The following is a 21,404-nucleotide window of genomic DNA, read 5'->3' on the forward strand; positions in this document are numbered from 1 at the left end:
CTACTGATGGCTGTTATGGAGACCGCTAAAGAAGGGAGGTAAAATGTATGGAAAACAAACCCCTTTAAATATTTTGTAAGTATTGTATGATTGTAGATGTTCTTAGCCAGTAAAGCACTTGAAAACAATTGGAAACTATTGTGAACACAATCAATTAAAAGCCCACGATTGTCTGCTGCAATTTAGATATGGATGGACCTTCAGCTATGTGAGAAATTTGTCTATTAAATAAGCTGCTGATGGGGCGTCTTAGTTGCCTTTGTGCGTTGGATGCATAGGTGCATAGAAACAGAAGAAAAACTTTTTTGTATTTTGTTAACTATGTAACAGCGTGGTAACTGTCGTTAATAGTTCTGGTAGGCGCATTTCCGCCTGGAGATCAGGAAATAGGGAAGAAATAAATTTTCCTCCTCCACGATACAAACGAGCTTATGTGAGGAGTGCCTGCATGGCGACTGATTTGCGTAGATAATGACAAGAGCCATTTTTGGTTTCAACTAGAGTGTTAACCAACTGCACGGACTGTACCGGCACAAGTCACTGACCGAGCGAGGTGGCGCAGTGGCTAGCACACGGGACTCGCATTCGGGAGGACGACGGCCATCCTGATTTAGATTTTCCATGAGTTCTCTATATACCTTCTGGCAAATTCCGGGTTGATTCCTTCGAAAAGGAACGACCGACTGCCCCTTCCTTCCCTCCCTAGTCGGATGGGCCCGATGATCTCGCAGTTTGGTCTCCTCCCCACTAATCAACCATCCAACCATAACCCACTTTTGTAATCTGTAAATCTGAATTACAATATTGCTTTTTTAATAAAACGTCCGGTGTCACAATTTGTCTTGGCAGGATAGCGATGCTAGTTGGTCTCCACTGTGATAAGTAGACAAGTTGTTACAGTAAAGAGCTGCAGACAGTCGCATGCCATGAAAAGTATCGCTATAACTTCCGCCGGTGTAGCGTTCACGCTCGGACGAAAATAAGAATTTAGACGCAACACTTCATGAAAATTCATGGGGGTATTCTTGATCGGTCGTTGCAACTACAAAAATGCGTGATTTTTTTTTTCACCAGACGCTTTTCGGTTTATTGAGGTAAAGTAAGGTAAGGCAAGTTTAAACTCTATTACAGACCACTGATGCTTTACCTGAATAAAGCGAAACGCGTCTGGTGAAAAAAAAATCACGCATTTTTGAAGTTGCAACGACGGATCAAAAATACCCTCGTGAATTATAAAGCAACTACGGACACTATGGCCACACAAATGAAGAACCTCACGAAAAGTTTTACTATAGTCTGTAAATTTGAAAATCCGAGTTTTAGTCCATATAGCAAGAGAATTCAATAGCCATTTTCCATGTAATTGTTTGCCATTGTAAAACCAACCGCATTTAACACTACACGTTGCTTATTCATTGGAGGGATAGAACTCACTAGATGCACGGTTAATTATTCGGAATTCCAGTGATTTTCAAACATTTACTTCAAAAGTAAAGCGTGAAATACGAACCCGTAGTAACACATTGCAGAATCGTTACCCGTACCTTTAGGTGCTTACCCGCACCTTTCGGTGCCTAATGAGAGCAACAACTATATGCTTCATCACTTAGCGCTCTCACGCAGTGTCTCACTGTGTGTCTTTCGTGGCGGACGGTTTGCCCAGCGCGAGGGAGGATAAAAGCCAGATAAATGTTCAGCGCTGTAGAGTACATCGTGACTGATTGGAAATGTTGGAAGCGGAAACTTCAACGAGTTGCGAAGATCATCGATTTTTCCAGTCCTGCGTTTAGTATCTAGTTATTTGAGTTACATACTATCCGATTGTATGCATTCGTCTCAGTCGTGAGGTCAGTGCAATACTTGTTAAGCTGAAAATATGGCGAGACATCAAAACTGAGGTGACTCATAATATAAGGTAGACGATCTGCCCTTAAATTTCCATTATTCCCCGCCACTGTTCTCCTGATAGTTTACTTGGGTGTCGTGTCGTCGTCGTCGTCGTCGTCGTCGTATCCAGCATTCTGTCCTCCTCCTTTCCGTCTCCTTTTCGATGCGGTCCGCCATGAAGTCCTCTCCTGTGGCGATCTACGCCCTCAGTTATTTGCTGGATGTATTCCAGTCTCTGTCTCCCCCTACAGGTTTTTTACCCTCTGCGGCTCCCTCTAGTACCATGGAAGTTTCTCCCCGATGTCTTAACATATGTCCTATCATACTGGCCCTTCTTCTTGTCAGTGTTTTTAATATATTCATTTCCTCGCTGGTTCTGCGGAGAGACTCCTCATTCCTTATCTTACCAATCGAACTAATTTCCAACTTGTTCTGTACCAGCACACCTCATATTCTCGATTCTGTATTGTCCCGGTTTTCCCACAGTCCGTCTCTCACTACCATACATTGCTGTGCTACATACGAAGATTCTTAGAAATTTTTTCCTGAAATTTTGATACTGGTTGACTTCTAGGCCACGAATGCTATCTTTGCTAGTGCTAGTCTGCTTTTAATGTCCTCCTTGCTCCGTCCGTCATTGCTGCCTAGGTAGGAGAATTCCTTAGCCACCTCGTTACTTTGTGATTACCAATTCTGATGTTAAGTTTCTCACTATTCTCATGTCTGATACTTCGCATTAAATTAGCCTTTCCTCGGTTTACTCTCAATCCATATTCTGTTCTCATTAGACTAAATTTCATTTGACCCGCCACGTTAGCCGAGGGCGCTACCGCGCTGTTTCCGGGACTCGGGTAGGGGCGTCGGCCCCGGATCAAATCTGCACGGCGGACTAACGACGAGGGCTAGTGTGCCGGCCAGCTTGGATGTGGTTCTTCGGTGGTTTTCCACATCACACTAGGTGAATACCGGGCTAGTCCCCACATCACGCCTTGACAATAGATGCAGACTGCTGGGGTACACTAATTCAGTCCCAGGGGGGAGGGGGGGGGGGGGGAACGGGTGGCGACAGGAAGGGCATCCGGCCAGCCTCTGACACTATTGCCAAATCCATTGTAACTAGGCCATCTCCGTGTTGAAGTGGGACAAAGACCCAAAGAAAACGATGATGATTAGTCTAAATTTCATTCAACACATTCTGTAGGTCTTTCCTTTCACTGAGACAGCAGTATTAATAGCTACTGTTATTATTGGTATCCTTTACCTTGAATTTTAATCCTGCGCTTTTACCTTTGTTATTTCCGTCTTTTTCTTTCAATTTGTAGATTGAGCAGTAGGCATGAATGACGACATCCTTGTCTACCATATTCTTAATCCGAGCACATCGTTATTAGTCTTCCAGTCTTACTGTTCCCCTTTGGTTCTTACATACACGAGGTGTGACCAAAAAGTAACGGGAATTTTTTTCTTAATAAATCTTTATTTATCACCACCATCAACTTTGTCCACTTCAACGTAATCCCCCTCAGATATAATACATTTGTGCCGTCGCTTTTTCCAGTCTTGGGAGCACTTCTGGAACTCATTTTTCGTTGTGGTGTTCAGCTTCCTCAACGATTCCGTTTTTACCCCATCAGTTGTGGAAAAACGACATTCTTTCATGGTTCTCTTCAGCCTCTGGAACACAAAGAAGTCGCAGGGGCCGTGTCCGGCGAATACGGTGGCTGAGGGAACATAACCGTTTTGTTTCTTGCAAAAAAAAAAAAAAAAAAAAATTAAGAACAAGCATTACGATGTGAGCAGGAATCGAAGAAAACATCGAGAAGAACTTTCATATGTGGTCGATCTTGTCGAATTTTTTTTTTCAGTCTTGGCTCTTCAGGCAGTTTCCGTTGGGACGATTGTCCATTGGTTTCGACGTCATACCTGTATACCCATGTTTCGTCACCTATAACCTTCTTTAATAGTTCCGGATCGTTGTCGACTTCATTGCAATGCCTGAGCGATGTCTACGCGACGTCATTTTTGGTCGAAATTCAAAAATTTCGTAACAAACTTTACAGCTACGCGTTTCATGTCTAAAACAGCCGAAGAAATGGCTTGGCATGAGCCAAAGCATATTACATCATCCGCATCCCCTCTGACTGCGATTCGGCGACTTTCCAGAACTATCGTCCTTACTTGACCACGCTGTCGTCAGTAACTGACCTGCTAGAGCGTCCCGCGCGATCGTCGTGCCAAACGCTTTCTTGACCCACGTAGGAACGTTCTACCACTCGTAAAGTCATGTCTTACTCATAGTAATTCGTCAAAAGCCTCAGTCAATATTTAGAACGCGGTCCTGCGCTTCATTCCATTCTTCAAGAAAAATTTAATGCAAATTCTTTGATCAGTCTTTTTTCGAAAGTAAAACAATTCGCCGACCATCGTAAACACGGATAATCTTTCCGACTGTCAACAACAAACTAAACATTCAAAACAGCTGAAAATGCAAACATTCATCAGGAACATCTGTACCAAGAAGATTTTAAAATAATTTGAAAATGGATTATCAAGCCCGCGAAGTTACCGTTATTTTTGATCACACCTCGTATTGTATATTACCCGTTCCCGATAGCGTATTCCTAGTTTTCTCAGAATATCAAACATCTGGTACGATTTTACATTATCGAACTCTCTTTGCAAATCAACAGATCCTGTGAACGTGTCTTGATTTTTCTTCAGTCTTGGTTCCACTAACAGCTACGTCAGAACTACCTCTCTTGTACATTTACCTTCCCTAAAGCCAAACTACCACATCCTCGATTTTCCTTTCCATTCTGCTATGTATTATTTTTATCAGCAATTTGTTTGCATCGGCGATTAAACTGATTGTGCTATAATTCTCGCACTTGTCAGCTCTTGTTACATCTAAAATGCTTTTTCTCTTCTAAAGTCGGATGGTGCATCGCCAGTCTCATACATTCCACACAGACGTGAATAGTCGATCACTTTCCGCAATGAGTTTAAAAATTCTGATGGGCTGTTAGGTGTCGTTTCTGCCTTATTTGAACCTCATCCAAAGCTCTTTTAATTTCTAATACTGAATCTTGTATCTCACCCCCCCCCCCCCCCCCCTTGTCGTCACCTGTTTCTCCTTCTGTCACGCCATTAGCGAAGTCTTCTCCCTCATAAAGACCTTCAGTATAATGGTTCCACCTACTCGCTCTCTCCTCTTCATTTAACAGTGCAATTCCCATTGGTATCTTAATGTTACCTCCCACACTTTTAATGTAGGACCCATTGTAAATCTGTTAATAAGGATTGCCAATGATATGTATACAGTATATACACTGTTAATATCGAATTTCGATAGCGTACAACTCCTGAAAAAATATTGATACAAATATCAATATTTTTTTTGTGACTTCTCACTGAGAGAGAGAGAGAGAGAGAGAGAGAGAGAGAGAGAGATACCATTTAGGTATTCGACTCAATTTGTTATATTGGCAAAGAGGATGAACACAATTAAGATACTAAAATAAGATGTCGGAAACTACATGATCGCACGACACACTCACTTCCTAATGTAGAAACGCATTTCAGCCAGCGAATGAATACGGATAAACCATAAGAGACCCTCGGACTTCTTAGATAGACAATTCGTGTTGCAAACCTCGCGAGAGGTGTTTATGCGTGGGGTGAAAGGCTAAGCAGCTTTGTCATTGAATGCGCGACTGGACACCCCTGCGGGTGGACCTTGTGCCGAGGCGACATTTCTCATTGTTGCGTAAGCCGGTGGGAACTCCTCGCGGTCGTAAAGCGTGCGCGGCGCGGGCAGGACTTTGAGGAGCCCGCGAACGGAATATAAAGGCGGCGGTGCGCTGCGCTTCGTTCCGCGCGTCACCGTTAAAAGGAGGCGGCCGGGTTCGTTACCGGTGGACAGCGGCGTGGGCGGCGGGTTGTGTGGTTTGGCCGCCGTTGGTCTATCTCTGGAACACCGCCGGACACAACTGTTTGGCCGACGCCACTCACTGAAAGGTTTCAGCGCGCTTACGTTTAGCTGTCGTGACGGCGCCTAGCGCAAGCTGTGAGAACTGAGTCGGAGAGAACTAACTTGCCATTTTCCTTTTCTGCTGACGGAGACATTGTTGAGATGAATCGACGCAAGAGAGGATTGCAAACATTCCTTTCTACCCAGTTCGAATTACATATTTACTTACAGGCCCAGTACCCCAGTGCAGTCCACCTGACAAAAAATTCACCACTACCATTACCACCACAGTCTTCTCATCCTCATTATATATTTCAAAGCCAACCAAATATTTCTTCTGTTTCTTTTTGACTGCCTATTCGCTGCCTTACAATGCTGTATACCCCCGTAAAACATTTTGTGGAACTTTTTCTTTCTTAATTCTGTTGTAATTTCTTTATGCTGTCAACAAACTTTTCGCCTTTTGAAAAGGTCTTTTTTCTTTGGTTACTTCCTATTTGATCTGTACAGATTCTATTTTGTGTCAACAAACATATGAAATACCTAGGCTGATTTACTTGTTCCAACATATTTTCTCCCAGTAATATCTTGACAGAACCTTTACGTTCGCTGATTCTCGCAACTATAGCCCATCCTTCATCCATCCCTATTCCGTTCCCCGTTTCCCACTTCTATGATTCTCTCCATCATTAATTGTAGTTCTTCCTCCGATTAAGTCAACAGTGCTTTATCGTAACTTATTAAATTATCGTTGTTCTCTCTCTCTCTCTCTCTCTCTCTCTCTCTCTCTCTCTCTCTCTCAAGAAAAACGGAAAAACCCTCGAAGATAGAGGACTGTGTGATAAAGTTCTAGGTAGAGTGTCTTTGTATGATTTCCAACTCCCATTTCGTATCGTCCACCATTATCTATTTGGCAACCAATGCTCGATAAGTTCCATTTTGCTCCTGTATGTTTTCGAATGCTATGTTCCCGCCACATATTAAAATAAAAAAAGTTAAAATACTGATACAGATGATGAGTCCGCCCGCCGGTGTGTAGCTACCGATGGAACTGCTTTAGAGGGGGTATGTTCTTTGAAAATAATAATAATAATAATAATAATAATATATTTGTTGTATTGGGTATGGATATTTCGATTAGTTGTGTTAATTTCTTCTTTTTATTGGTGAGTATAATGTCAGGTTTGTTATGTGGCGTTGTTTTATCTGTTATACTGGTTCTGTTCCAGTATAATTTGTATTCATCATTCTCCAGTATATTTTGTGGTGTATACTTGTATGTAGGAACGTGTTGTTTTAAAAGTTTATGTTGTAAGGCAAGCTGTTGATGTATTATTTTTGCGACATTGTCATGTTGAAGATAATAATATTTTTGTATATCAAAAACAAGCCTCAATACTTTCCTCACCCACGTCATATTACTGTTCTCTTTACTTAACCCTTTTGAAAGGTAAAAGTTTCAATTTTTCATAACGCCAAGTTTGTCTCAGTACGCCTCCAGACAACCTAATGTTAACATACTGCATGTCATCTACAGTATTTCTACATTTTAAGTTCTTACGAAGTTTTGGGGCTTATTGTAGCACTTCAGGGATGTGTTGTGGTGTATAGCATCCTGCCAAACCGAAAAACAATCTTGGCAGATGTTGACTCACAGTTCACCTCTGACGCGCAACCAGACGGAGAAGTTTTACGCCGCTCAGATAACCCACGACACATTTCTGTTGGTAAGCAGTGGTAGAACTACTTTCCTATACACGTACAACACATTACCACCAAATAAATGAAATAATGGTATGTGACTGTAGCACTATTTAGACCTTCTTGATTTAAACTTTAATCTAGATGTGCCCACAACGATTGGTGTAACGTAATCCGTGCTCAGTACTACGCGCATAATAAAAAAAATAGACGCTACGTGTACTGTTGCTTATTGAAGTAGTTTTGCTCTTGGCCACGATTGAGCAGGTCTTTCCAGCATCACTCGCTCTGAACGCAAGAAGGGACGTAGAGGTATAACTTAACTAAATTCCGTTTACAGAACACATGCTGGGACAGTAATGAGCAGTGACGAATGAGGCTGAATAATACGAACACATTGTGCAGCAGCTGTTCGCCATCATTCGCGAGGCTCACGAACAAATCCACCCGCACTGCGTACTTATTGCTATCAGTCACCAACGCTTGTGGAATTGTGTTGAAAGATAAGATGTAATACCGTATCAGTTTTTTTCTTCTTCACGAGTGTGTGTGTGTGTGTGTGTGTGTGTGTGTGTGTGTGTGTGTGTGTGTGTGTATTGTTTCAGTAACAAGCATACCGGTTTGTGCCAAACTCTAAAATAAAAATGTTCCTGTCCAGTTCTTTTCCCGTAGCATGGAAGGAGAAAAAGTGACACTACTTTTCGTTACAAATGTATAGCTGTAAAAGGAAATAATCACAGAAATAGAAAAATCTATGGTTTCGTCTTAAGTTAGGGTATCAAGGTCCGTCGGCCTACATTTGATGGAACAGGGACGGGGAGCAACCGGATATACTCAAAGTGTTGCGAACTGTAAAATGATGAGCACGTAAAAAGTTTACGCCTAGCATAGACAGATCGTGAGCGGTAAAAGATACAAGTAACACTATGCTCACCGGAAGAATGAAATGCATCGTTGACAGCAAGAAAAATCGTTCATTACTTGTTGTTGAATGATTGACGTAAATTCTCATTTTTCCGTTTTTCTTCTCTTCCCTAGTGGAACTGAAAAAAACACGGTGATCGTTGGAAGAGGTGCGAGTCAAGACTATTGTTTGTCACCATTGCTTTTCAGTATTTGATTAACAGATAAATCATGAGAAAAAACAAGAGGTATAGTATTACGAGGAGACAGTTAAGTAAGAAGATGATCAAGCAGTATTGAATATTGGCTGAATCAGAGGAAGAACTACAGTTTACAATACAGATGATTGTAAATGAGGGAAAAGAAGTATGAAATGTCGATGGACGTAGGAAAGACCAGCATCAGCAAAAATGGAAGTTTTGTCGAGATAGCATTGAGAGAAAATCCACTGGAATAATTAAAATCTCTTAGAAACATAGGAATTTTGGTAGCCTAATATGGAATACTGTGTAGAGGAAGTGAAAGGTATAACATATCTGGTTAAAAAAAGATTTCGAAAAAGTGAAAGCCTTGTTGGCAGCAAAAAGAACACTAAATTTATGACATTCGCCAAGTGTTTCATCGGAGAAACAGTAGTATAAGGCAGCGAATCATGGGCGACAGTCAAAAAGGAAAAGAAAGATACTTGCTTTTAAAAAGGTTTTTGCTGAGGAAAATGCTGAACGTGAAACTGACAGGACGACGTCAGAAAAAGTACTCCAAAGAATAGCGGAGGGAAGAAAACTAGCGAAAATATTACGAAATAGAAAGAGCTCTGTAAGTTTGAAAATTCAAAGAAGGCAGTATTACGTTCAGTGATGTATTTAAAATGCCTAAGCTACTTACTTCAGATGCCCTCGTAATGTTTTAATTAAAAAAATCGAAACTTGTGTAACTCATTTCACATAAGAAATTGAGAATGAAATGTTGCGTTAGCACCTCTTTAGACCTTAATGGATTAAGGCGAATAGGCTTATCCTTACCAGCAAAAACGCCGTAATACAATACGCGCACCGGAAGTCGCAGCAACGTGGAGAGAGGTCAGCTACCGCTGACACTATAGCCTGAACTGGCAACATTGGCCCAGTTACCACACTGTGAAACAGATAATGCCGCTATGACACTGTTCTAATACGCGCGGTACATATCCCAATATCCCTCACTGCCGGTTAATATCACCAGAGACTAGTTCTCGAAATGAACTTGTTGTATAATTTAACAATTTGTGTTCATAAAAGAAAGATTACGGAACAGTGTAACTCTGCAACCTTTCGCAGCCGTTGTCATTGACGGTAAAACTTAAGTCGCCAGGTTGCGTCATGTTTTTCCTCAAATTTCTGCTTCACAGTTGGCATTTCGACCCCTGTGTACTACCTATCCAATGACGATCGCCCACCAGCAGTAGTTGGAAATTTTACCCAATAATTTCCCTTCTTCAGAACAACTTCTGCTACAAAAGAGCGCGACATAAGTCTTAGTGTTCAGCGAACAGAAGACAACAGAAGATCCCAATAGAGAAGTCGAAATGTCGATTATCAAGTGTTAGTTTGAAAAGGAACATAACGCGGCTGGTGTTAACTTTGGAATATATTACTTTATATATCAGCAAATGAGAGGGTTAAGGTACTCCGGGTACGGGTACTTCAGGAGAGTGAAAGTAAATACAGTGCTAAGTTTTAACAACGTCAGGTCTTCACGAATGGCACACTGTGATACGTTTTTGAACAGTTCTTGAGAGAGGAAGTATACAAACCCCACTCACGAAGTAGGTCGTTAGTTTATGATCGTGGGTCGTGTGATCAGCATGACACCAATCTCTCCAGCCGTTATTGCCTGCCGATGAATCTTGATCATGCTGTTGCTGCTTTATTTAAGCAGCTCCTCATTTGGCCTCACAAGGGCTGAGAGGACCACGTATCAGACATCCCAGAGAAGTTACTGGGAATAGAACCCGGGTCATCTGCATCTAAGACAGCGGCGCTAACCATTTTTTTACTTTTTTTCTTTCGTAATTTGTCACCGTTATTGACAGTTCGCATAATTTTTTGTCTCATTATTCCTTTCCAGCCTAGTGGTTCTATTTGGACCCATCACAGGTTTCCACATGGCACCATTGCGTTGTAGTTTGTAAACTAGGTAACTAGATGGCAGCGCCAATAGGATAATGAGTATTGGGTCCATATGTATCCAGTAGGAAAAATATTGCACGAATTCAAAAAATATTTGAAATCACGTTTAATACGTTGCTAGAAGAATTTACATGCCAATACGAATATATTTTTTTCTAATAGAACATGAAATTGGGCAGGAATGGGTTATAACGAAATGAAAGGAAAAAAATGATATACTACTTTTTCTTCTTGTTTCGGAAGTCTCCGTTTGGTCTCCTAGCTAAAGTAAACCTCTAGTGCCTTCTAAAATTAAGGCTGTTCCTTTTGCATATGATAGAACAAATCAGGACCTCCTCTTTACATTAACATACAGTACTAAATAAAATAAAACCACATATTAAGAAAAAAGTGAGGAAAACGCTTTTTCGCTGAATAAATCGGAACGAACTTCTTTGTATGAAATGTGAAAAAAATTAAGGAATATTTGTGTCTTTATATGGGAAGTTTGTACTCCATGTTGAAGTATAAGTTAAAGCCTACACGAATCAAGCAGTGATGTTTAACATTAAATACATGTCTGTCAACAATGCTATGTGACCTGACATGTTCCATTACAAAGCCTTTTGAAATATCAGCATGACAAGAATTACATTTTCAGAAATTTCTACTTTTAGGAACAACTATCTATTAATGCTGAACTGTTACACAGACTCATTCGGTAGCACTGTAGTAATTGACAACAATAATGCAATTATTTTAATTCCATTTGTGAGAGAAGAGTGCATAATGGGAGCGATAAGTGCTGACTCAAGTTTACTGTATCACATTACGTTTGTATTTTATAAACAAATTGCAGTTATGGAGATTAAAAGACAGGGTTTCCATCCTTAGGTTTTAAACTTCACCAAAACGTTTATAAGAAGAGTGGTACAAGTCTTGATTTATACCAATTTACCTTTCGCTGTGAGCAAATTCCCGAGAGGAAAAGTGGTACTCCAAATATTAGGGACGATACAAAGGAATTTAAGGTGCAAATGACGAAAATGTTTGTAGTAAGCATAATAATATTTCATTTGTACATTTCATCAGATGAATGACGAATTATTGTAAAATTATTTGCACCAAACGAAACGCCAAAACCTTTAATTTCTCAGAAGGGAGAGAAATCGAATTATACCACTTTGGCTCTCAGCGGCTCATTTATAGTCTTAGTAGAGTGAGTTGGGTTGCAGTGTACACCCAGAAATCCTCTTTACTCTTTGCTCCATCTGGCGTTAGATAATGAACTGGTTGCTCCTTTAGGCAATTGACAGTTCTATTTGCTGTCCCGATACTGAATTTATCCAGATTCAGGAAGACAGGAAGAGGCGGCAAGAGGAAATGTGTTAACAAATAATATGTACTACTGCTGCTCGTATCTTCGTAACGAACGAAGATAAGCCCCTGATAGCTAAACACTATTTCGTTGATAGCATTTTGCTCAGAAGGGAAATAATAAATGTATTAAGGGTGGTAAGGATAAATGTGACTAGCTGACTGAAAGTGGATCATTATTGGAAATGAGTCTCGGCGTAAATTAAGTTAAAATCAATGGTTGCCTGTTATTTTAATTCAAATCACTGCCCGGGGAACGCAATCATCTTCTATGAGCGTTCGTAGAACTTAATCCAAAATTAGGTGGGAAGGGTGGCGGTAAGACTCCAAGATTGCCATTTAACACAGCAGTTTTCTAAGATAATTGCACAGGGTGTACGTAAAGTCCGGGAATACTTTCAATTATTTATTGCACAAGAAACCAAACATTGTACAGATATCATACATATGTCATTTTGAAGAGAAATCCTGAACTTTTTTTTTTCATTGTATACCACCACAGCGTAGTTTAGTAATTTGTCGATAGCGCTAGTCGCAAAATGGCGAGTTCAGGTGTGGAGCGAGTTTTGTGTGTGTTGGAGTTCATGAAATGGCCTCCCCGATCACCAGATCTCACTCCGTGTGACTTCTTCCTGTGGGGACACGTTAAAGATCTGGTGTATGTACCGCCTCTACCACGTGATGTAGCAGAGCTCGGGGAGAGAATACGGGAAGCGACTGCCACAGTCGACGATGCCTAGGTGAGACGGGTATGGCAAGAATTCTATTGACGTCTGCCGGGTCACTCATGATTCGCATATCGAATGTTTGTGAAAAGAAAGAAAAAAAAACCTTTCAGAGTTCCTCTTCTAACTGTAATGTGTATGACATCTGTTGACGTCTGTACAATGTTTACTTCTTGTGCAATAAATAGTTGAAAGTGTTGCCGAACTTAATGTGCACCCTGTATTGTCTCGCTGCGATCAGCCATGTAACACTGGTTTAGCGGAATCACGGGAAATCGCTTTTCGAAGTGTGTGAGAATTCTGCTACGAAACGGTGTACTTCAGATTCCGGGAAAAGGGACGGGGGGCACGTGTCCTCCTCTTGCCGCTCCCCCCCCCCCATTCCTGTGTCGTCATGAATAAATTAATCGTATTTTTATGTACATCGAATATTTCCAGTGCTGGGCCGATAAGTTGTCACACCTGTTGTCGCGTGAAAAAAATTGACATACATAGTTCCTGTTGCGGAGGGCAAATAATGAACGGTGAACAGGCAGTGTAGGGCTCCTCTGGTTGGAAACTCGGGCAGGTATGGGAACAGCGTCGTGAGTGTAGCGACTGCAGTCTCCGGTCGCCGGCTGTGTGCACTGTAATTGTAGGTCGGTAAACGCAGCGGATAGGGCAGGCCGCTGGCAGCAGTTTCGTGGGCGAGTGCGCGCCCCCTTTCCTTTATTTACGCTTCCCAGAATAATCAACAAGGACGCTGCCTCGCGAAGGATTCGCGAAATAAGCAGGAAGCTCGCTGTCAGTCGTTCTTGACTCTCGAATACACCTCTCTCTCTCTCTCTCTCTCTCTCTCTCTCTCTCTCTCTCTCTCTCTCTCTCCCTCTCCCTCTCCCTCTCCCTTCCCCCCCCCCCCTCCCCCTTCTTCGCGTTTCGCCACAGTCCAGCTTGACTTATTGAAGCCACAACGTGTCGGAAGCCCACTGACGTCATAGCACCCAGTGCGAGCGAATGGATTCTGCTGCGGCCTCCATCTATTTCGTCCACTTCTCAGCATCAGGTTTTACGATATTTTGTTTCCAAGAAGGCAAGTGAATTCTTTCGATTAGTACTTTCTAGTCACAGTCCGATGTGTCAAGTCCAAGGTCGTAAATAGGAGCGAGGCGGCGCAGTGGTCACCGGACTCCGATAGCAGAGTAGTAACAATCAAATCCTTGTCATGGTGTACGAAGTTACGTTTACAGTGCTTTCCCTAAATCTCTTTAAGTGGGTAGCCCTCTTCGGACGCATGAAGTAGCTGATTCTCACGACTTTTTTTCTCAGGTAAAATAAAAAGTAATGCCATTTCTCTGGTGATACAATTTTATTCCTCACACTTTCGTCTTCAATAAATCATTTCTGCGTCAATGTCGGGCGTTCCCGGTAACCGCCGCACCAACTGCAAGAATCTCTTGCAGGCGGAACATGGGTCATTGGCGGGAATTCCCCAAGCTCTCCTATTGCACCTGTGACAACATAATTTTGTGTTAGTTTCAATACGTTTTCTGTTAGTGTACGTAGTGTACGTAGGATAACTGTAAAATATAAAGTTCTAACAAAATGATGACTTTCTGCAACAAACGCCGCTTTCTTCGCACACAAAATCGCCACAAAAGAGTGCACCGAAAATAGATTTTTTTAAGATATCGCAAAACGGCTGCGAACGCTGATAGAGAATTGAAGACATGCGCGAGAAAACGGACCAACCCTCAAATGGAAAACCTTAGAGATAAGTGTTGCCACCTGTTGCTGGGTACGGGAACTATCAAAATTGACATTGGTGTCAACCCTAGATATCACTTAAAGGCGAGACCAATGTCAATTTTGATAGTTCCCGTACCCAGCAAACAGGTGGCAACATATCTAATGTTTCGTATTTGAGGGTTGGTCCGTTTTACCGCGCATGTCTTCAATTCAGTTTAGAACACTGGCATCAAATTACGATTAAAATCGTATATACCGTTCTCAATTTATGTTTCCCGCCAATTTGAAAAATACCGTATCGAGAAAAGGATTGCATTTCTTTTTTCTAGTGAAGCTAAACATACGTCTAGTCAGCGATGCCTGCACCATACAGCAGGTACAAGAGGAGGTTCTCTGGAGTTCTTCGGCAGCTTACATCATCCGCTGCTCTTGCTGCTAGCTCGGTTACGCTTTTCGTGCGCTTTTGCGCGGAAGTTGTGACAGGCTGGTCTGTTCTCCTGTTAGAGCACGTCCATAATGACTGTTATGCCGTCGTCGAAACTACATGTCGACTACTGCATGGTTTTCGGAAACACCTTTTCGCAAATCGCCATGTAACTCGATAAGAGTCCCTGATGAACTTGGAATGAATAGTACAATAAAACAGACATTTCAGAGAACATTTTAAGCAAAAAAATATTTTTTTGTTTTGTGGAGGTGATTGCCTTGAAATAAACGCTGCAAATTTCCTTCCACAGTCCGAGATGGTGCTCAATCTCCCACAGTGACAGGACGCTGAGCCCCTTACGTTCAGGAACAAAACTTTGTCTGGAGGAGAGAGTGCGCTGTTTGGAAACTTCCTAGAAGTTTAAACTGTGTGCCCAACTAGGACGCGAACAGTGACCTTCGGTTTCGATCAGTGCTCTTACCGATTGAGCTGTGCTAGTTTTCCTACCTTCTTCAAGGAAGCGAGGCTCTCTTTTACACGTACTTATATACTTGCCGTGTGACTCGTAGGGAACTGCTAGCACCGCCGAGTCTCTGGGCTATTTAGTATTGATGCTTGCGAACGACGATTGTCGGTAGCCCTCCGTATGATTTTTCTCGTTGTAGTCATTCTGCGAGACGTTTGTGGGAGTGAGTAATATCATGCCCGACTCATTTTGGAACGCACGTCCTCAGATTGTCAGTAGTAAACCTCTGCGTGATACAGAACGCTTCTTTTATAGCATCTGCCACTGGAGTTCGCTCAGCATCTCCGTAATGCCCTCGCAATTACTTAAACAACCCTGAGACGAAATGCGCCGCTCTTCGTTGCATCTCCTACATTTCCTCTGTTACTTCAAACCAGTAAACGTCATAGGCCTGCGAATAGTACTGCAGAATAGGCCGGTGTTTTGTACGTTTATTTTCCTCATACAGGTGAGTTCTTTGGAGATCTACTTCTGTTCTTTATCTTCTCAACGATACTCGTACATCTGCTGAAGCTGTTCTGTGATGTAGACACATGGTCTCCGGCCAGCTATACAGCCTTTTGTTACAAATTTCATATGAGTAACTTTCCTGTGTCCTTGAACAATGAAGAAATTAAAAATACACTAGAATCAAAATGCACTCGATCTCTTGGCTCTTGAGTGTTGCCGCCATATCTCTTCTACTTCTTCCGCCATGTCCGGTGGTACAGTGGAGTTTCGGCTCCACTGCTCTTGTGAGCGAATTTACTCCGGTTCTATTATTAACTCCGAAGAGAAATAACACCCCCCCCCCCTCCTCCTCCTCCATCCTCCCCAGCGTACAGTAGCTTGCCGAAGACTATGTTTACACATCTTGAACAGTTTCTGAAATAATGAGGATGTTAGTGTTACGAAATAGGTTCCAACTTTAGCAAAATCTATATGGTGCGCTAAATATTTCTTAACGGTTTCCGTTATATCGACTGCTACATCCACATTCCCACTGTTATCGCAATTAAAAGTCCTCTGGGAAAACTAGGGAACCTTGTTTCAAAGCAGCTTCCTCTCTGTTCTAATTTTTATTACATAAGATATTGCTCTGCACGTACGTTGCCCTTTCTCACAATTCTTTCAGTAGAGCGTAGGAAGTTGGGTATTCCTCTTCCTAGCTGCCGAATTTAAGTGTTTGTCCACCGGCAATCGCTAAACAAGAAACATAGTAAATTTCTGTCGTGCATTTCGCTGCAATTTTTCTGCTAAGGTACTACGTTGCACAGCACAATCGTCTCGAAGAGCACTGCATTGTTTGTTCTGTGCATTTCCTCTGCGTGCAGGTTGCTAGGGTAGTTCAGACGAAACTTGTTCGCGCGTTTACGTGAAGTGTTGTGACACGGAAAACGTATCTTCGAATTTTTTGCGAGGACTAATCTCTGGGTTAACACCTTCTTCCAGAGAAAACAAAGGTTCAGAATAACTTATTTAACGTAAATAGAACAATTTAAAACTACCATTCGTACATTCGAGAAAGTTGCCCGATTTTTCTTGTGGGTGTTGAAAAACCTGTATAGACACCATATCGAAAATTACAATTCACCCCATTCCATCCATCAACCTCTGCGAATATTGCTGTATCCGCATCAAGTTCGTAATAAACATCTAGTATTACCACTGATGTTAGTGGTTGCTAAGTTGCAAATACATCCGATAGTACCAATAAAACAAAGTAGTTGTAAAAGCATTGCCGCGCGGTCTATTGGCGTCTTATCGCGTTTCGCCCCCCACCCCCCCCACCCCCCCCCCACCCCCGGTCGGGTTAGAGTCTTCCCTCGGGAATGGGTGTTCACGTTAAGTTAGATTAATTAATTAAGATTAATTAGTGAGTAAGCCTAGCGACTGATGACCTCAGAAGTTTGGTTCCATAGTCCTTACCACAAATTTGTAAAAGCAATATTAAATTGTCATCTGCAAGACTGGTCATAAAACCAGGCTGCTGATGAATGGCACCACCCAATAGAACATTTACAAATTAGCGGCACAACGGGTTTCCATTTGAAGAGGTAGAATTCAGTGCGCTGCCAAGACCAGCGAACAGTTACTGGAACGCTCCTAACCTGCGCCGAGTATGGTTCCAGATCGAATGTAAATTGAGTACAACTCTGTTATAGCCATTTAACACAGTTCATTTATAATCGAGCCAAAAACAGACAAGAATACAGAGAGAAAATTTTGTTTTGTTGTAAAGCACGCACCGTGTAAAGAGGGACAAATAGCAGTTAAACATTCTAAATTTATTAAGCATAAGCTCAGATTATTGTAGTGCAATAAAAGCATTTCCAGACGTCTTGGGAAACTAGGTGGTCCTCTCGCTTAACGTACACGAAATCTTGGAAGATTTTCCGCAACCCACTTTTAGTGACTTGATTTGAAAGATAATGCCTCTGCAGTTTGAAAGGAGGAGAAATACCACTTGTTAGAGTTGTGGGCTTAAACACAGTTACGTATGGGGCAGCAGGAATCGTTGTATATAAGTTTTGCCTAAATGTGAACGTCGTACAGAATCAGCCTGCTAAATTACATCGGCATGTAGCCAGTAAAAAGCGATTTACTGAACACCATCATCAATATCTTTTTTACTGTTTGAAAGTTACGAGGTTCTTCTTTTCTGCCGTATTATCGCCTTGAAGACCACGACCTTGGCGGATATTAATGCTTCTCACATCTGTACTTCTTGCCTCTAGCCTTCCAGTCTTTCCTTGTAAGCTCTAGATGGTGTGAGGCAGTACGATACAAAGAAGGAAATGTCATGGATTTGTCAGCTGCTGTATCGTTATTTCGAGGGATTACAATTAGAAACGCAAGTTAGAGATGGTGACAATGTTAGAATGCAAGCGTCGAAATCGTCGGTGTGACACACACACACACACACACACACACACACACACACACACACAGGTGTTTCAGAAATATTTTTACAAGCGTTGGGGACAAGTTCCACAAACCAGAACAAAGCAAAAAGGTTGATCAAACAGACGTCCGAAAATCCATCATTTTAGAGTTATTAATGAAAGTTAACGTTCAACGGCTTTCCAGGTACATCCCAGCTGCTGCATTTAATAATTGACCTGTTTGACTCATTGTACTCTAAATGGCTTTTTGTTTGCGTGTGTGTAAAATCTTATGGGACTTAACTGCTAAGGTCATCAGTCTCTAAGCTTACACACTACTTAACCTAAATTATCCTAAGGACAAACACACAGACCCATGCCCGAGGGAGAACTCTAACTTCCGCCGGGACCAGCGTCACAGTCCTATGACTGCAGCACCTTAGACCGGGCTTTTCGTTACCAGGTAACTTGTTCACATTCGTTAATCCTATGTCTTCAACGTGTACGTGTACTACAGACAGTGCTCCGTTCAAACATGGCGGGGTATTCATTTAATGAGTAGGCAGATGATTTTGTACGGCCGAGTGGATGGTAATCGACACGAGGCTGCACAGCTGTCTCAGACGGCGTTTCCAGACCAATGACAACCGAGTCATCCAACCTTCCGTGCTCTGTGTGTGCCGAGACAGGATCCCTAGCACCACAGACTATGGATTGAGGAAGATCCCACGTCGTTAGTATGTCTCACCAGGAAGAGTGCATTCTAAGGGCTGGCGAAGCAGAGTCGGGTATCATTGCAAATCGAGCCGCTCTGGCATGTGGTACATCGTGGAGGACTCTTCACGAGCAGTTCATGTGTCCGTATCATATTAAACGTTTGCAGGCCCTTACGCCTGCCGACATCCACCTTGGGAGAACTTCAGCCGATGATTTGTTGCACGAACTGCCAACCCGTTGTTTGTCTCTACAGTTTTGTTTACGGACGAGGCAGAGATTGAATACGAAATTTCCAAAAACCACGTGTATGGGCCAATGACAACCCTGGGGCTACAGTAGATATTAGACATCGACACCAATTCAGTATTAATGTAATTCAGAATAACATGAAACACCTACTAGAAGATGTGCACCTGCAAGTGAGAAACTTGGGGTGTAGGAATGATGGAGCCTCAGGACGTTTCAGTCTCACTGTTACAGATGCACTCGCTCGCATTTACCCCGACTGTTCGATGGGAAGAGGAGAATGGCCTGCACGTTCCCCCGACATCAATCCGTTGGATTATCATCACTCGGGACACATTAAGTGTCCATGCATGAGACCACACGGGTGTCCTGGAAGCCTGAGAAACCATTCGAAACCGTTGGGGAGTATTTAAAAGGGTGCCACAGTCCATGTTTCGATCTGTGCATGCGTGTTCAGAAGGAAGGGGAGGACATTTAGAGTATTTGAGTTCGTGTCTTGATGACCTTCAATCAGCTAAGTTGCAAACTTACATTAACATCCGGAAAACGAAAGCGTTTAGAACACATTGCGTACGAATTTTTTTTCTTGTTTTGGTGTAAGGAACCTACCCCAAAGTTCTGATACATCTCAGAACCTCACGTCTTGCAAATATTTCGTTCGTTGAAATTAATGCTGCTAAAGGAACACTGACAATTTCTGACAGTTTGTTTACAGCCTGTCGTTAAGATTATATTATCTTAAAAACAGTCTATGACCTCAGATGGGGGTATATATTTACGCAGTGGTAAACTTATTAATATATGAAAGTTCTGCTCTCTGATAAAGGATTATGATTCCTCACATGAAACTTGGAAGAAAAGGTCATACCAGTGTAGATGTCGAAACTTCTAGTTTCCAAGTTACGGCACAATTACGGCTACTGGAAAAATTACGAAGTTCGTGGACGATTATAACCGTGATGTGAACGATAAGTGTAATGTCGGGGAAGTTATGGCATACGGTTTGATACACGAGAGTCGCAGTGCATCAAGCCTGTAAACAAACTGGAATTGGCGTAAAAAAGCCGTATAAACTTCGGGGCATGCGCTGCTCGTAAAATATTCAGTACCTTGTCGCTCTCTTACGCTACCAGCTTGGTAAGGAATTAAGCTGACATTGTTAATTTAAAGTTCCTTGAGAGGGTAGTGAAACCAAAGATACTTTTGTAAACGTTAAGCAGAAAGCATTACATTTATGTCGAAACGAAACACATACAATCACTTTTAGTTTTGTAGTAGGAAGGGTAGACAAAGAAAACGATTTGATTGTTGATTTTATGCTGTGATATTTCACAATATTTTGAGGCAAAATTTAATGAAACGCCAGTTTTATATTTCGGAAGTGGACGGACAAGGGGTTTTGGTATACAAGAAAGATTTTAGCGGCAAAGGGAAACGGATTGTCGCAGCGGGCATGTGCTGTAGTTCAGGTGGCTTCTATTGCCCAATTTGAGGCTGTTACCAAGCTCGATAGACGGCCGGTGTCCTGTATCACTTTATTCGTCTCCGCCGGTGTGGTATGTAACAACAGTTGCCGTTCCAACCCTGTGTGTTCAGCATGCAGTGAGTGATACGTCGGTAATTCTTGACGCGGACGATAAAGAAGAGGAAGTGATGCGGAGACGCGCACCCGGTTGTTTCCCCGGCGACCGGCGTGGCTAGTACCCGCCGCGGCCGTGCGGCGGCGCCCGCGTCGCCGCCACGGAGTCCGGAGCGGCGGCTCTGTTGCGCGGCTCACCAGTGGCTCTCGCGAAGCGAACGGGTCGTGTGGATCAGGGCTTTATCGTCGTGCGCTCCTCCGGGACCGGTCGTGTGCGCTCTCGCTTGCGTAGCGCTGTGGTGCTTGCTCTGACAGTGCGTGTGGGGAGCGGTCGTCGCGTCGCGCGCCCTCGGGGGCCATGGTGGTGGCTGCCGGACCCGCGTTATGAAGTCGTCCAGCCGGCGCCTGCACCACGTGTATTCGCCGTACGAGTACCCCGCAGCGGTGACCGCCTACTACCAGCGACCCGCCGTCTACTACATGCAGCCATCCTACTACCTGCCCACCGCGCCCTCGGCGCAGACGCCCTACATGGTTCCAGGTACTTACTCACTCTGCACCTCCTCTGCAGTTCTCAGCTCGTCCCGACCTATTGTTGTTTTGCACTATC

General features: G+C 42.8%; 1 protein-coding gene across 19 annotated transcripts in view; it reads left to right on the forward strand.

Moving 5' to 3' along the window:
* The window catches only part of LOC126416640 (CUGBP Elav-like family member 2), a 764,867-nt gene that overhangs the window by 551,451 nt on the left and 192,012 nt on the right, over positions 1–21,404 (forward strand). Inside the window, exon 1 of one of the 19 annotated variants that reach the window (XM_050084428.1) lies at positions 21,009–21,335. The exons of the other annotated variants lie outside the window; for them this stretch is intronic. Coding sequence (XP_049940385.1) covers positions 21,179–21,335 — 157 coding nt within the window. The 5' untranslated portion in view covers positions 21,009–21,178. Of the gene's footprint in view, positions 1–21,008; positions 21,336–21,404 lie in introns of those variants that run through there. 19 annotated transcript variants of the gene reach the window in all.

This window comes from Schistocerca serialis, chromosome 8 (assembly GCF_023864345.2).
Source record: "Schistocerca serialis cubense isolate TAMUIC-IGC-003099 chromosome 8, iqSchSeri2.2, whole genome shotgun sequence".
Lineage (NCBI taxonomy): Eukaryota > Metazoa > Arthropoda > Insecta > Orthoptera > Acrididae > Schistocerca > Schistocerca serialis.